The sequence below is a fragment of the Lactuca saligna genome, chromosome 6 (genome assembly GCF_052625555.1).
Source record: "Lactuca saligna cultivar CGN05327 chromosome 6, ASM5262555v1, whole genome shotgun sequence".
Taxonomy (NCBI): Eukaryota; Viridiplantae; Streptophyta; class Magnoliopsida; order Asterales; family Asteraceae; genus Lactuca; species Lactuca saligna.
Window position 1 is genome coordinate 134,517,606 of NC_136422.1, and position 17,621 is coordinate 134,535,226.

Sequence of the window (17,621 nt, forward strand, 5' to 3'; positions counted from 1 at the left end):
AATAAAATATATACAATGAGGGTTGGAGAGGCATTAACATGTGCACATCTCAAGACATCAACTTATATTTGTTTAGATTGCTTTGCATTCAAGTATTGATTTAAAAAATGTTTTCTATAACATTCTTTTCTCATATACAAAGTTAACATGATGCATCATATATATGCATTACTTTTCCAAATGGAAGTTTCTTTTTATATCACAAGAAAATAATTAAGTATCTTTCTTCTATTTTAATTTGCTGAAATATTCTTATGTTTAATCAAATAGTAAAATATAAGAAATCGTTTAAAACGTCTTACCAATGTTTATTATTTGCAAATGTTTAAATATGGTCGTTGGGTTTTTATCATAAATTATATTTGATAATTTTGGCTTTAATTATTGATAAATTAATCCTTTGTATAAGCTAACAACTTAGTTACTAGGCCACATCAATTTATTACCCGAAGTGAATATGACTTCCAAACTATTCATATTGAACAAATAGAAAATATATATATACATTATTAGATAAAACTCCAAATTTAATCTTGACAAATATAATTGATTTCATTTCCATCATATTGAACAATTCTATCTCTTTTTAAGTCTCCCCGAATCATATACCCTGCTATCATCGTGTTCTAGGCAATGACATCTCGGTCGGGCATTTTATCAAACATATGGCGTGCGAATTCTATATTTCATAATCTTAAGGAATCACCATTGTTGTACGAGTTACCAATTCTGGGCAGTGGATGTCAAAAAACAAGTCTTTAACTCCCCAAGAAAACCCATTCCAGCGTACATAATAATTAACTCTTTTTAAACATGTGGGTTTCCATCGACACCTATTTCAATTCAGTCACAGGTACAGTCAAACCCAAATCCTTATTCTATAACTACACAACAGACTTGATCAAGAACGTAAAGTGTAATTATCAGGTTTATGATTTGATGTTACGACTCTTTTATAGAAATCGAAGAAATTTTCATGAGTTAAGCTCTTAGATTAAACTTTGATCAGAGGGTTTAAAGCATGGAGGGATTTTCGCATTGGTCTAATAGTAGAATAGAATAATCAGTATCTTTGTGGGTGTTTGCAGTCAACTGATGCATCAAATTTGGATACAAGTTCTAGGTCGTTGATGAAACCATTAAGCAACAATTACGAGTGAATTTTTGTTGATTTTTCCATTGGTTTTGCATATTTATACAGTAGAAGTTGTTGGGATTCTCAAGAATTTTTTAACTTTGTCATGGATTCCGATTCACCAAGAGAGAAGTGTCTGAAGATAGAGGGAGAGAAGAGAACGTGGTCATGGATTTTCTTGCGTAAAAAAATAGATGTCGCTTTTGTTTTCAATCAGTGGATGTGTACTTTCACCTGCTGCCAACCAAGTGCTTAATCGAATGCTTATTGATCTTTGGTTTTCTTTAGTTAAGTTCATATCAAAATAGAACACAAGCTTGTCAATTTATACCACTCGTTTAATCCATTTATGGTGGTTTTATCTATGAAAAAAAAAGGTTCAATCATGGATTTCAAAGATGCTTTCTTTTTCGTTAATGACCTAAGTATCGAGGGGTAGCTAGTGTAGTTGCCGAAACTGCTTAGCATCAAAATATCTACTTGAACTTTCGTGCCCTCAAACTCAATCGACGGTTGTGTTTTTATGATAATTTGAGTGTTATGTATTTAGCTTTTAATCCAGAACACCAAAGAATTAAACATGCGGAAATAGACTTACATTTTGTTAAGAAACACGTTACCATTGGTCAAGTTTGAATGTTGCATATTCCATCGGCTCATCAGTTTGTAGATATCGTCACCAAAGGACTACCTACTAATACTATTTTTTGGATTTTGGTGACAGTTAAACATTCGGGGACCTGACGTGAGGGAGAGTGTTAATGTATTTATTTGTTTGTTTATTCTAGTGTAGGTTACATACACATGTATAGTATAGGTATCCTTTGTGTATTTTACATATTGTACTTTGTATAGAGATGAGAATACAATGCAATCCTAAGGGGATTATTTCCACAAACATGAAGTTCGTTGCTAGTTAGGAGCTCTTGTAGAAGTCAATTTGAACATGTTATAAAGGTGCTTCTTGACCAAATGTAGAATTTGTAGCGGGTTTTGGTTGTTCTGAAGAATCTTTATGCCTTTTACAAAGCCATTCTCAAGGTCCATTTATTTAATTTTTTGGTGGCCTTTTATATAAGATCATTGTTATATCTCATGCTCTCGCACTTTTTCCTAACATATTGCTTGTCGTCTTAGAAAAAAGAAAAGAAAAAAGATAAATGTAACACCTTGAATTTCAACAAAAGACATATATATGGATTTCATAATGGGCTTTGTTCGTAAGTTTTATTTGTTTATTCTTTGGAGAAAAGCTTTAAAACATAATCCAGATAACTTAGAATCGTATCTACATTATCTAAACGAACCCGAAACATGCATTGGGAAGCAATTCAGTAATTAAACACTCATGAATAGGGACGGACCCATGATTGTCCTGTAGGTGTTGCCGGTGGCATGTAGGTGTTGTCGGTAGCACGTTTTTCCTTTTACATAGTGGCACAAAATATAGAAAAAACAAAAGATTCAAAAATTTATACTGTATCTAAAAAAAACAAAAAACAAGGGTTGTGGGTGCAACTATGAGAACCATAGTGAAACCGTCCCTATTCATAAATTCATTTTTGTTCTTTCATTATAGGTAAAACACCATTCTTTTTTCTTTTTCACAAATAAGAAATTTCGTATTGAATTCGGAAATATATATATATATATATATATATATATATATATATATATATATATATATATATATATTAGTTTATTTCCCATGGGAACCACGGTTATAAAATTAATTAAACTTTTATAGTAAATATTCAAAATTATTAATCAATTATTTTAAATAAATTATTAATTTAAGAGATATTTTTTTAGTTATGCGAAATTATAATTGTTGATTCAAATAAATATATAAAATTAATTATTAATATATACTAGACATTTTTTATTTGTGAACTATTGAAAGCATTAATATAAAATCTAAATTTTAAAATAGAGAATAAATATATTGACAAATAGCATTACATTAATGAGAATGTCTAAAAATTTAAAATGAAGAATTAATATATTGACAGTAGCAACATATTAATTAAGAGGTCTAATATAATAAAATATGGTAAAAGAACTACTTTTTTATTAGTATATATATATATATATATATATATATATATATATATATATATATATATATATATATATATATATATATATATATATATATATATATATATATATATATATATACCTCTTCTAATAAACAAAACATTTAAATGCCACATGTTCCTTTCTAAATAGGCTAATTAACACTGACAAATTTTAAGAAATTCTTAATTTTCATTTATTATTTTTTGGTAATTGTTTATTTTTGAAAACCGAAAAGTATTTATAACAAAATTCAAAATTTGAAATTTAAATTTCCATTTTTTTTTGTAATTGTAAAAATCTTTCATTTAAAAAAAATCCTATCCTAATAGCCTAAATATTCGAAAAACAAAGAAGTACTTATAAGGAATTTTCAATTTTCCGTTGTTTTTTTTTTTTTTAATTGTTAAACAATCTTTGATTTAAAAATTCGTATAAATCATGTAATTTCATTTCATACTTCTTATTTAAAGTTTGAATTTAGTCTCTATACTTTCTTAGTGTACTAGCATGAGTCAAATTACTTTTCTATCTTTAAATAATTATGAAAAATTATATTATTTTACTTTCAATCAGAAATACGTTTACATTTTTTTTAAACACAATAAATTTTTATTGTTAAATTTTAGTTTAAAAAATTAATGTTTCATCATTAACGTTTAATTTTTAAAAAGTTTTATACATACAAAGTGCTTAGTAATAATATACAATAATAATAACTTTATTACATACATTTCATAAATTGTAATATTAATATGAATTATATATTTACCTATACATTTTTATATAGTACATATTCCTTTTATATACCTTATAAAAAGGTTATATATTTTTCATGTTTGCAATATATATATATATATATATATATATATATATATATATATATATATATATATATATATATATTATATATATATATATATATATATATATTATTATATATATATATATGTATAATAATATATATATATATATATATTATTATACATATATATATATATATATATATATATATATATATATATATATTATATATATATATATATATATATATATATATATATATATATATATATATATATATTATATAATCATTTAAACTCCCCTCTCACCTATATTCTACATAGATAACTTACATACTTATTTAACAAATATATGAAGATGATATACTTTAATAAGACATTTGATATATTTTTCTTTTACAAGTTATGAACATTATGGTTAGTATTTTTTTAAGTTATAATATAGGAAAAAATATCAAATATAAAAAATGTATTTTATATTGCAAGTAAAAACACAAAAATCATTAGCAATTGCTATTAAATTTAATTAATAACTTATTACATTACTTAGGTCATACATTCTTCATAAATATTATATTTGTACACATAATTATGTACTTACGTGCTACAAAAACAACAAGAACTTTTTTTTATCATTATATTTAATTTTAAATGTATACAAAGTCCATAGTAAAAATAAATAATTACAATTAGTTTATCACATAATATTTATAAATTATAATATTCATATGAATCAGATAATATAAAATGTATTTTTTTTGTTTAAGGATCATTATTTTATTTCATTAAACCTTTCATTACAATATATTACAATTTATATACTATTTAGTTCAATTAAACACTTCTTTAAAAACAAAGATCTCAAAATAATACGATTTATTCTTACCTTCTTTTTGTTTAACTAACTAATAGTCTTTTGCAACACTCTTATGCAGATTCTATAAACAATATGGATTAAATTGACACTAAAAGTATGAGAATTTGAGAAAATCATAACTGAAAATAATATCGAACATTGAACTTTTATTTCAAAATTGTCTTTATGACCTTCGGACTTCAAAATTCCTTTCAAATCCAAAATGAGACAATTTTCATTGGCTCTTGTTATATGTTGTTTTATCTAGAAAAATGAACATATAAATTGAAGTTATTGATTTTAGATTAAAAAATATATATAATTTAACCAATAAAACGTCAAATGATGTATAGAACGAAATGTTTCAAAATGTAATTTAAAAGATTTTCCTTTTTACTTATCAAATTAGTCCGACTTTACTAACAGTCTAAAATACGTTGTTTATTTATTTATTTATTATTTTGACATTTAGTCTTGTTTTTGTCTATATGATAAAAAATTTGAAACCGTGGTTTGTACGAGTTATAATCTAGTGTGTGTGTGTGTGTGTGTATATATATATATATATATATATATATATATATATATATATATATATATATATATATATATATATAACACAAAATTTTCCGCCTATTCTTTGAAGTCGAGCCTCTCCGTCTGTCATTATACCCTTAGACGTAGAAAAAATTACAATACCCATCCCACCTAAAAGATAGTTTAATGTAAAAAATGTTGTACAAAAATTTAATTGTAACTAGAAAGTGACCCCGCTACGCGGGGGTTATAGCGAATGTTGTGACGTTTCATTTTTCTGGATTAACGACATAATTTTTTTTGTGATCGTGTTTACGCTGGATGTATGGACTGTTTTTATGTTTATACTTGATGTATGGGACGTGTTACAAAATGCGGACGAAAGGATTTTTTTATTACATAGTCATTACATCATTTTAGATTACATAAACAGATGCAAAAGATTTCTTCATTACAACGTTATTACATGATTTTACTTCATAGAAGCTGATGCAAAAGAGGTTGATGCTGCAGAAGAGAGTGGTGTTGGTATGTCACGGTGTCTGATGGTCGTGCAGGATTTTGTTGCACACATCGATTGCTTCCGACATGTTTTCCTGCATCATCCCGAACATATCAAGCATTAGTACGGTTATGTTGTCAAGGTCAGCGATCACGTGGGTGGCGACTGTGAGCTCCTTGTATGGCAGTTCTTCTGGAGCATCATGTAGGAGTGTCTGCATGTATGTGTTGACTATTGTGTATGTTTGTTGGAGATTGGCTAAGGAGGTCTTCATCATCTGGAGGTAGCCGATGAGTTTCTACATGATGGTTTCCATGGTGGTTGTATGCTTTATGGTTTAATCGCGACTGATGTTGGATTGATTTTATAGGGTCAAAAAGTGGTAGTTGAACTGCAGTAAGTATGGGTATTTAATTATCATCTGGGAAGTAATGCAAATGGGATGGCTGCGGAGACGTAATGAAGGTTCAGTTGGTTTTTGCTTTTTTTGGTAGCTTTAGGGTATAGGGTTAGATATTCCATTTAATGTTGGTTGTAAATGTATGTATGAGTTGTAATGTGAATGGTTACTTTTTTATTTTTTATATAAATGAAGCCTTGATTTTTCTGACTTTCTTCATTTTGTTTATATTTTGAACGTTGATTGTTTAGACAGTGGGTGTAGATAAGGTATAACGTATATAATGATAAAGTGGTTATTTGGATTGTTTTGTCAGACAATTCTTTTATATATTTATTATTTGATGTGTGTGTGTTTTTTACTAACTATTATTAATTTGGACATGTAAAGGTATATGTTTGAAGCTGTTTATAATGTATGTGTCTCATAATTGTGAAAGTGAATGGGTTAAATAACCGGTGTTAAAAAAAGTATCAAAATCTGAAAGTGTGAATTAAGAGAATGAGAACAACCGAAAATTCGGATATATATATATATATATATATATATATATATATATATATATATATATGTATATATATATATATAGAGAGAGAGAGAGAGAGGGAGAGGGAGTGGAAGAGTATGTATGAGACGGAAAGTGAATTGCAATAACATCATTCATATAGAAGGGAAGAGGGTGTTAGTTTTCAGAAGCTAGGGATGATGATGTTATTGTCGTAACACAAAAGATAGAGACATTAGTAGAGCTGGAAGAAGGTGATTATGTTGATTATGCATCCTGGTTGTTATTCGTTGGACTGCGTTGGAATATTTTCTGGTGTGGAACCTGTGGTGTGTTCATTAAGTGTCAGTAGGGTGTTTTAACATATGTATGTAAATTTTTTTGTATGTGAATGTGTATGTACCCGAAGGGTCATAGGATAAGGACCGTGCGACGTTTTGAACAGCTGTAGATGGCTCCGGTGATGTGTTGTTTTGTCGCTTTCTTGTTATTCGGGTTGGCACCGGTGTTGTCGGGATAGACATGTCGGTCGTGGTTGTTAACGTTTCGTGGTCTATTATTATAAAACGTAGGTTATCTGGAGACAATCCTCTAAGCATTTGGATGGACATTTTTTCGGTTCTTCCTTGTGATTTGTAATGGCTGGAGGAAGAATACGTCCACCTGTTAGCGGGTTATTGGATAGGAAGTAGTCAAGGGTTGATTTTAGAAGTTTTCTACATGATGTCTCTGACATGGTTGCGGAGATGGTGTAGGTCGCATTGCTAACGATTACGGAGAATTTGTACCTATTAACATGACATATTCATTGGTATCGCGTATTTAGAGTGATTAAGTATATTATGTTAATTGAACGAAGATTACGTGTAGTTTGGTTTTTTGATATGTCCATGAGCGTTGCAGAACCAATTTTTACCTCTTCTAAAGATGGGATCCTTGCAATTTGGGCAGGTCGTTTGGTACCAGCTGTTTTGGAAGACAAACTCTTTAATGGATGCACGCACAAGGAAGGTTTTGTCTTGTATTTTGATGGAAACGGGTGAGATGATTGGTATCTGTAAATGGACTAGTAGTAGTTTGATATTACCAGGAGTTCTGATCTGTTTTTTTGTCTTCATCTCGTATAGACTAGTGGGTGTTCCTAGTAGTGGTGGTAGCAGTCATGAGGGTCCTGTAAAACTGATGTGGTGTATGTATTTTGTGTGTATAATATCTGTGGGTTAAAGGTTTATAAGAGATGTTGTTTCTGGTATGTCGGGGTTGACATAGATATGCGTAGCATGTGATGAGCCGTGATGCAGTGCTCCTATACATAAATCATTTGAACATTAGATATATGACCAGGGACAATCTGATAGTTGTTGACAGTATGTGTGTGATGGTATATATGGTATAATACCGTTTGAGATGGATGATTTTAAGTTGGTGACTGCAACCACTGTTGTTGCGGGTGGTGGATGTAGGGAGGCACGGTTGAAGTTTTGTGGATTTCCTATACAGTCCTTCCATAGATTGATTGCGATTTCGCTGCACTGATACATTGAAATTGTTGTTTTGTATTAGTTCCATATAAGAGAATTGGTTATTAAATTTTGTTAGTTGGGATATATACCTTTCGTCTGTTAGTATGAGCAGGACGTATGATTCTCCACCTACTTTCGTGCAGTCTCTGATTTTCGATAAGACACCGATGTAGTCTGAAAAGAAGTAAAAAATAAGTGTATGAGGGAAAGGTATTGTATAACGTGGAGGGTTGAGAGAAGTACCTGGGTAGTAAGGTGGTGTTTCTTCGAGTTCAATAAGATTTGTTTTGGTGAGGAAACGGAACCAAGTTTTGGGTATAGCTATTGTGTCTGGAATGTGTTGAATTACATACATCAGTCCAATGTCAATGTAGAAGTCGTTTTCAAGGAATTTTTGATATTTGTCTAGCTTCGGGCAACTGTAATCTGATATTGTGTAACATTCCAGGACGTTTAGTACAGATTCAATATAACTCTGGTTGGTTCGTTGGCCAAGAATCTGTATGGCATCGCCCTACAAAAATAAAAGATGAATCTAATATAAGATTTTTGTTAGTCGGGAAAAAATGTAATGATATTATTTTGGGTTAAGGATAGGAGAATGAAGTTGTATTTTCTAGAAATTAAAGAGTGATCGTTTGGTATCGAATTGTAGAATCGTTAGTCTATAAAAGTTCATTGAAAGATTCAATAGATTTATTTGGAAACAACTTACAAATTTGTTGACACCTAGGTACCAGGTTTCATAGTGTCGGACATCATGTTTCCACTTCCGTAGTATCCTAACCTGTAAGGGACCCCTGATCCCGCCTATCAGGTCGGAGATGTTGGTCATCGGTGGTGTCAACTGTCTACTTGCAACAAATATATGGGAATTAGTGCTATGTTCGGATGTGAATATGGTGCAGTATGTAAAAAAGATGTTTCAAATGTGTGACATTTGACAGATGGAAAAAAAATAATAATAAGTAAGAGAACGAAAATTTGGATAATGGTTGAGGAACGGTTTGACAATATGGTAAAGATGGTTGGCAGTGATACGATAGACCTTGGTTGTAGTAAGTTTCTATAATAGATCTTTAAAAATGATGTTTTTTGTTTGATTCTTCTGTGTCGGGCTAGTAGTTTGTATAGGTATTTTTATCGAATCTGGTGACGTTGCTCGGGAAAGGGCGACGTAAAGTTGACCGTGTGAAAAGACGGGCTGTGGTAAATACACTCCAATTCTACGCAAAGATTGCCCTTGGCTTTTATTGATGGTCATTGCATAGCAGACTTTCAATGGGAACTGTTTTCGTGAGAAAGTGAACGGTATGTCTGATGACTTATGTATAAACTTTATACATGGTATGTATACACATTTTCCAATGCAAGTTCCAGTCATGATAGTTGCTTAAGTTACGTTTGGTAGCAATTGGGAAACTATCATACATGTGCCATTACATAAGCCTTCTTTTTGGTTGATGTTTCGTAACATCATCATTGGACAATGTATTCTAAGTTTCAGCTCATGTGGGGGTATTCCTGGAAAGGTTAGATGGTTTAGGTAGTGAATCGGATATAGGCCTTCGAAATCCGACGTATATTTTCCATTTGGTTGGATTGTATCCAAACTTTTTTATGTTCTACCGTCCGATGTAACCATCCTTAGGATCTATTCATTTATGTCATCAGCTATATCATTCATAGGTGACACAATTGCTCTCACCGAAAGGTCAGCCGCGGTTGGGTTCGTAAGTGCATTGTCTCCATAAACAAAGTGTATTAAGGTTTTCAAAGACTCAGATCCCGGTTTTATCAGGAGAGAATTTGGAATTTGGATAAAGCTTGAGTCTTGTCGGTCGTCCTTGTCTGGTACACCAATGACTCCGTCTCCGATGCGCAACAACCATATTGCAAAATCCGATGCAGACATCGAACCATTAGAGGTCATTTCAGATGAGTAAACTCTCATGTTCCTATGTAGTAAGCAGATTCTGAAGAACCGCCATAGGTATGAACTCGGTAGAGTTAAAATAATGATCTCTGATCGTGTAGATTTCGGTAGGACGGTAAGTGTTTCCCAGAAGTCACCACCAAGAAGAACGGATATGCCGCCAAACAGCTGGTCATCACAATCTAATACATCTCTAAGTGAATGGTCCAGAAATTCAAAACATCTTATGTCACTCATAGGTGCTTCATCCCAAACAATGAGTGATGTGCGCTGTAAAAGTTCAGCAAGAAATGTCCTTTTCTTTATATCACAGGATTTTTTTTTTCTGTTAGGTCGATTGGTATTTTGAACCTTGAATGTGTCGTTGTTCCAGAAGGAAGCAAAAGAGATGCGATCCCGAAAGCTGCAACCGCCAATACAATTTTTCCTTTAGACCTCAGATAGGAGATAATTGTAGTCCATAGGAACGTCTTTCCAGTACCTCCGTGTCCATACACGAACATCAGTATTTGCTTTCTATTTTCAATCGAGTTTGTCACAACGTTATAAACTGAAAGTTGATCAATATTTAGTTTTGGCAGGAGGTTCTGATGCTGTCTTTTTAGGGCTTCTCTGTCATAGCTCATCTCTTCAAGGAGAAGTCGATTTTCTAAAACACCATGGATTTTATTTAAAGGCACTGGGAGACCAAAAGCAGCCATTGATTTAGATGGGACAGAAGAACGGAGGGTGTGATCTAGATCGTTTAGTAGTTGCTGCTGGATCAAATCCGTAAAAGAGGCGACATCCTCATCTGGAATTTCCCTTTTCATTGTGTGTAAGTAGTCGTCCTTCATTTTTTCACACGTGAATTCCCAGAAGGCTTGCGGGTTGCTAACTTCACAGAAAAGCAAAAGTTGGTAGAAAAGAGAGAGAAGTTGTGGCGAAGTGGCCCAGACAGATGCTTCAGTGAAAGCGGTGAGCCATTCGGTGTCGTTGTCGATTAGGTTTAGTACGTTGCAAGCGACTCTGAAGGTTGGGTAAATGGTACCGGAGACAGTCCGTAAGTCTTCGAAAGACATGCAAACATTTTGGTGACAGAGCAACATACGTAGATAAAATAATTCGCCCGACGTAGGATGGACAAAGACAAGTTGCCTTATCATCTTTGATGACTGATCAACTCGAGGGATCCACGACTTGAAAGACTTTTCCCATTTATAAGCTTTTGGGTATTCTAGGTAAGTAAGGTGACGGCCTGCTGGGTCTCTTGTATTGCTGCGAAACCATCCTAGAAGAGTTGTGATGGTGTTGTATGTGTTTGATAGCACTTCAGGTATTGTCGAGTCTTCCTTGAACAGTAGTTGTTGCATGTTTTCTTCGTGTACGGAGAGAACCTGAACAGGTGGATGCTGATGGTGTATGTGAAAGTTTAGAATGCACCATGATGCTTCGTGTGGACATATGTAACGACCATCTAGGAAATTCTTGACCTCGTCCACAGATAGAACTTCATGATTTTGCGGCGCGTCCTGATCACCACAGGTTGTAACGGAGGTGGATTCATCGGGTAGTTATGATTTTTCGATTGCGTATCTAACACGGTCTGCTCCTTTCGACATGTATTTGAATAGGTATTTTATCATCATGTTCCATCCACAGTATTCAACATTGATGTGTGCGCGGAAACTGTAACAGCTCAAATTTTCAAATAAATTTCTCATTTAAAATAAAACATCATTATTCGACAAAAGAGTTTATTCCAAGTTTATTGCAAAAATATAAATAACGAATCCTCAAGATCTTCAACAATGGCAGTGTGTACGTGTCACGCCGGCGCCTTCCCACGGTCATCACTAGTACCTGAAAAACATAAACACAACTAGTAAGCATAAATGCTTAGTGAGTTCCCCAGTATACGACTTACCCACATACGCCTTCCGGCCCGGACCTTTCGGTCCACATAACATTGCCTTCCGGCCCATAACACAATCGCCTTCCGGCCCATAACATATCGCCTTCCGGCCCATAGTATTTTGCCTTCCGGCCCATAATAGTATAAAACATAACACATATAACATATCACACATAACACATAAGTCATACATCATACCGTTCTTTCTATCACATAAAGTCTCGCCTTCCGGCCCGTATAAGCATACATCACATATAAAGCATCTACCTCTCTAGACATAGCATAAATATAACACATACGACCTTCCGGTCACGCAGTCAAACCCTTCCGGGTGAAGTATAGTGAGAAGACTCACCTCGTAGTATGCAAGCTATAAAGCCTTCGAGCCACTCGCACTCGATCCGCTAATCTGCAGGCTCCCTATAATACCACATACCTTTATTAATGATCTTATCAAACAAGACAACTGACCCTACTAAATTACATACAGGTCAACGGTAAACTTGACCGGACTCGTCGAGTGCAAAGGCAACTCGGCGAGTCTAGACACCCCGACTCCACTCGCCGAGTCTAAAGAGCGACTCGACGAGTTCCAGTAGGTCTTCAAGCTACTCGCCGAGTCTGAAGAACAACTCGGCGAGTCCTAGTGAATCTTCAAGCTACTCGCCGAGTCTGATCATTGGACTCGGCGAGTCCTTGCCATGCAGACAATCAACTGCCACCTGTAGTTCGCATGATTTCGTAATATATAGATATGGGGCTTCCTGGACCTTCACATATACTATTACAGGGGTTTAAACACTTGTAACAACACTATAATCTATCAAATCCTTAAATGGGTTTCCTAAACCCTAGATTCATATACAACGCCAAAACTACAGAAATGATCCGAGGATTACCTGGAAAACGTGTTCCCTGTGTCCCCAACCTTCAGAGCTCGACCCCCTTGAATCTCCTTTGATAACCACCTTGCCTCTCCTTGTCTAACAACCTCTTCAAGCTTCCACTAGCCCTCACCCTTGCTCCAGATGCCCACAGACTCCTAAGTTATCTTCAATCGGCCAAAAGACGAGACATGACGGCCCTAAAGACATTATATACGATTCAGAATCAAAACGGCTAGGGTTTCAGCTGAACAGCGTCGACTCGCCGAGTCCCTACTGGACTCGTCGAGTCCAGTCGCGAATCTGTGACCAAGATCGTGGTCCTACTCGGCGAGTCAGGCACCAACTCGCCGAGTCCCCTCCTAAATATGCCCCAAAAATAATTTAAAGAAATACCTGAAATTCCGGGCTATTACAACTCTCCCCCACTAGAACTAGACTTCGCCCTCGAAGTCTCACTCTGTGAATAAGTCCGGATGTTGCTCTCGCATTTCACTCTCCGACTCCCAAGTCATCTCCGATCCCTTCCGATGTTGCCACTGAACCAACACCAAAGGTATATCCTTGTTCCGCAAAACCTTGATCTTCCGATCCCTGATAGCTACTGGTCTCTCGGTGTAATTCAGGCTCGCATCCACCTGAATATCCTCTAACGGAACCACTGCTGCTTCATCGGCTATACACTTCCTCAACTGTGATACGTGAAAGGTATTGTGAATCTGACTCAGCTCCGCTGGCAACTCCAACCGATAAGCTACCCGACCTACCCTTGCAATTACCCGAAATGGTCCTATGAACCGGGGCCCCAATTTGCCCCTCTTTTTGAACCGAATCACTCCTTTCCAAGGAGAAACCTTTAGGAGAACGAAGTCGCCAACCTGGAATTCGAGCTCGGACCGGCGTCTGTCCGCATAACTCTTCTGTCGGCTCTGGGCGGTCAATAACCTCTGCCTCACCTATTGAATCTGTTCGGTCGTCTGAAGTACGATCTCTGTACTGCCCATCACTCTCTGTCCCACTTCTCCCCAGCAAATGGGAGTCCGACACCTCCTACCATACAACAACTCAAAAGGTGGCATACCAATGCTCGAATGATGGCTGTTGTTGTAGGAAAACTCAGCCAACGGCAGATGCGCATCCCAGCTACCCCCGAAGTCTAACACACACGCTCTAAGCATGTCTTCCAATGTCTGAATCGTCCGCTCGCTCTGACCGTCGGTCTGGGGATGGTATGCGGTACTAAAATGCAGTTTAGTACCCAACTCCTCATGGAATTTCTTCCAGAACCTGGAAGTGAAACGTACATCGCGGTCCGAAACAATCGAGGTCGGCACTCCATGCCGAGATACTATCTCTCTCACGTATAACTCTGCCAACTTCTCTGCTGATGAACTTTCGCTAATGGCAAGGAAGTGTGCACTCTTTGTTAGCCTATCCACAATCACCCAAATCGCATCGACTCCCCTGGCAGTTCTCGGCAATTTGGTGATGAAATCCATCGTGATCTGTTCCCACTTCCACTCAGGAATCTCCAAGGGTTGCAACTTACCGTGCGGTCTCTGGTGCTCGGCCTTAACCCTACGGCAGGTCAAACACCTCTCAACGAACCAGGCGACGTCTCTCTTCATGCAAGGCCACCAGTACTCCTTTCTCAAATCCAAATACATTTTTGTAGCACCGGGATGGATCGAGAATTTCGATCTGTGTGCCTCCTCCATCAAAGTAACACGCGTACCGCCCACGAATGGTACCCAGATCCGACCCTGAAACGTCAGAAGTCTCCTTCCATCCATAACGAACTCTGAAATCAACCCGACGACCCGCTCCTGTTTCTGCATCCCAGATTTCACAACCTCGGCCTGTGCCCCACGAATAGCATCTAATACCGGAGTCATCACCGTCAATCTCAAACATACGTCCCGCAATGGAGTGCTCTCCGCCCTACGACTCAATGCATCGGCTACCACATTAGCCTTGCCTGGGTGGTATAGGATCTCACAGTCATAATCCTTAACCACGTCTAACCATCTCCTCTGACGCATATTTAGGTTGGGTTGATCCATCAAATACTTCAAACTCGTATGGTCCGTGTATATGGTACAACGAACTCCGTACATGTAGTGACGCCAAATTTTGAGGGCGAACACTACTGCCCCCAACTCTAAGTCATGCGTGGGATACCTCGCCTCGTGAGGCTTCAGCTGCCTCGATGCATAGGCTATCACATGGCCCCTCTGCATCAACACTGCACCCAGTCCCGAAATCGATGCGTCGCAATATACGACAAAGTCCTCCATCCCTTCCGGGAGAGCTAATATTGGGGCTTCGCACAGTCTCTGACGAACTGTCTCGAAGGAAGTCTGCTGCTCGGGTCCCCATGAAAATGTAACACCCTTCCGGGTCAATCTGGTGAGCGGCACCGCGATCTTGGAGAAGTCCCTAATGAACCTCCGATAGTACCCCGCCAACCCAAGGAAACTCCTGATCTCAGAAGGTGACTTCGGTGCCTCCCAACTCATCACTGCGTCCACCTTGGCCGGATCAACCAATATCCTTGCCTGATTTACAACGTGCCCCAGAAATTGGACCTCCCGTAACCAGAAGTCACATTTGGAGAATTTTGCATATAGCTTCTCCGACCTCAGCACCTCAAGGACCTCCCTTAAATATCCCTCATGCTGCTCTCTAGACCGCGAATACACCAGAATGTCGTCGATAAATACAATCAGAGACCGATCCAGCATCGGCCTGCATACCTTGTTCATGAGGTCCATGAACACTGCTGGGGCATTGGTGAGCCCAAAAGGCATCACCACGAACTCGTAATGCCCATACCGCGTCCTAAATGCTGTCTTCTGGACGTCCTCATCCCGCACTCTTACCTGATGGTACCCTGATCTCAAATCAATCTTGGAAAACCAAGATGCCCCTTGCAACTGATCGAATAGATCATCGATCCTCGGTAACGGATAGCGGTTCTTGATCGTCACCTTGTTCAGTTCCTGGTAATCGATACACATCCGGTGTGAACCATCCTTCTTCTTGACGAACAGAATCGGTGCTCCCCACGGCGAGCTACTCGGCCGAATAAATCCCTTTCCCAACAACTCCTGAAGTTGCGAGGACAACTCTTGCATCTCTGGAGGTGCAAGACGATAAGGCACCTTCGCAATAGGCGCAGCCCCTGGAACTAGATCGATACCAAACTCTACTTGCCTCGCAGGAGGTACTCCCGGCAAATCCTCGGGAAAAAAAACTGGAAACTCGCGCACCACTGGAACCTCCTCCACTGGCTTCGGCCTCTCGGAAGTCTCCCGCGTATCCATCACATACGCCACAAAACCGTTACATCCCCGCTGTATGCATTGCCTCGCCCTAGCGGCCGAACAAAAAGCTGATCCCGAACGGGTACCCTCGCCGTATACCGTAAGAACTCCCCCACTAGGGTCTCGTATAGTCACCAGCTGATGCTCGCAGTCGATGACAGCGCTGAATCGGCTCAACCAGTCCATGCCTACGATGACACAGACGTCCCCCATCGCAATAGGAACTAGGTCAATCGGGAACGCGACCTCGAAGATCTCTAGCACACATCCCCGAAGAACCTCCGTAGCACAAACCACCCTCTCGGCCGCAATAGAAACACTCAAAGGTCGACTTAACGGCTCACGACTAGTGCCGATACGCTGACTAAAGGCTAACGATACAAACGATCTACTCGCACCCGAATCAAATAACACTAGAGCAGGCATAGAATTCACAAGAAAAGTACCTACACATACATTAACATAAGCATAACATTTCGACCTTTAAGTAAATACGTGAATGATAACATACCTGCCACAACATCGGGTGCAGCGCGGACCTCCTCCGCAGTCAGCTGAAAGGCTCTTCCGCGAGCCCTCGGGGCCTCGACCTTCGCCGGTCGGGTCTCAGTAGTCCTGGTAGTAGGTGTAGCTCCCTGACGAAGCTGCGGACACTCGGCCTTCCGATGGCCTGTCTGGTTGCAGTGAAAGCAAACCATAAACCCCTTAGGGTAATCCTTGGCAATATGTCCCTCCTTGCCACACTTGTAGCAACCACCAGCTCGACACACCCCCTCGTGACTCTTGCCGCACTTCGCGCAAGTGCGACCCTTCGGACCTCCCATCCTCGAATCAGCGAACTTAGTCCGCTTGGCTGCCGGCTGAGACTGAGCCGGCCGCCGATCCACCTGCCGAGACTCAGCCTCCTCCCTCGCCTGAGTCTCCAACTCGATCTCGCGCTTCCTGGCGTTCGCCTGAAGCTCAGTGAAAGTACGATAGGTGGAGTTTGACACAAACTCCCGGATCTCCCTCTTCAAAACGCCCAAATACCGGCTCATCCGCGACTGCTCCGTAGATACCAGCTCGGGGCAGAACATTGCCCTCTCATGAAACTTCCGCGTGATCACCGCCACGGAATCAGTACCCTGCTTAAGGGTCAAGAACTCCTGAATCAATCGCTCCCTCTCCACCGGGGGAACGTACTCGTCCCTGAACATCTCCGTAAACCTCTCCCATGTTACCGCTGAAATCTCCGCCTGAGT

The 17,621-nt window shown here is 37.9% G+C and overlaps 1 protein-coding gene across 1 annotated transcript; it reads right to left on the reverse strand.

Annotated features, from left to right (window-relative positions):
• Positions 1-9,994: 9,994 nt before the first annotated feature.
• On the reverse strand, positions 9,995-11,337 carry LOC145002920 (uncharacterized). The gene is made up of 2 exons (XM_078962099.1): positions 10,588-11,337; positions 9,995-10,546 (listed from the first exon to the last, which is right to left on the reverse strand). The coding sequence occupies exons 1-2, from the start codon at positions 11,335-11,337 to the stop codon at positions 9,995-9,997; spliced, it is 1,302 nt and encodes a 433-aa protein (XP_078818225.1).
• Between the last annotated feature and the right edge of the window lie 6,284 nt (positions 11,338-17,621).

Coding starts and splice junctions, on each gene's coding strand:
- LOC145002920 (XM_078962099.1), bottom strand. CDS start 11,337: ATGTCTTTCGAAGACTTACGGACTGTCTCCGGTACCATTTACCCAACC. Junction 10,547..10,587: donor TAACAGAAAAAAAAAATCCT/GTGATATAAAGA, acceptor GAACTTTTACAG/CGCACATCACTCATTGTTTG.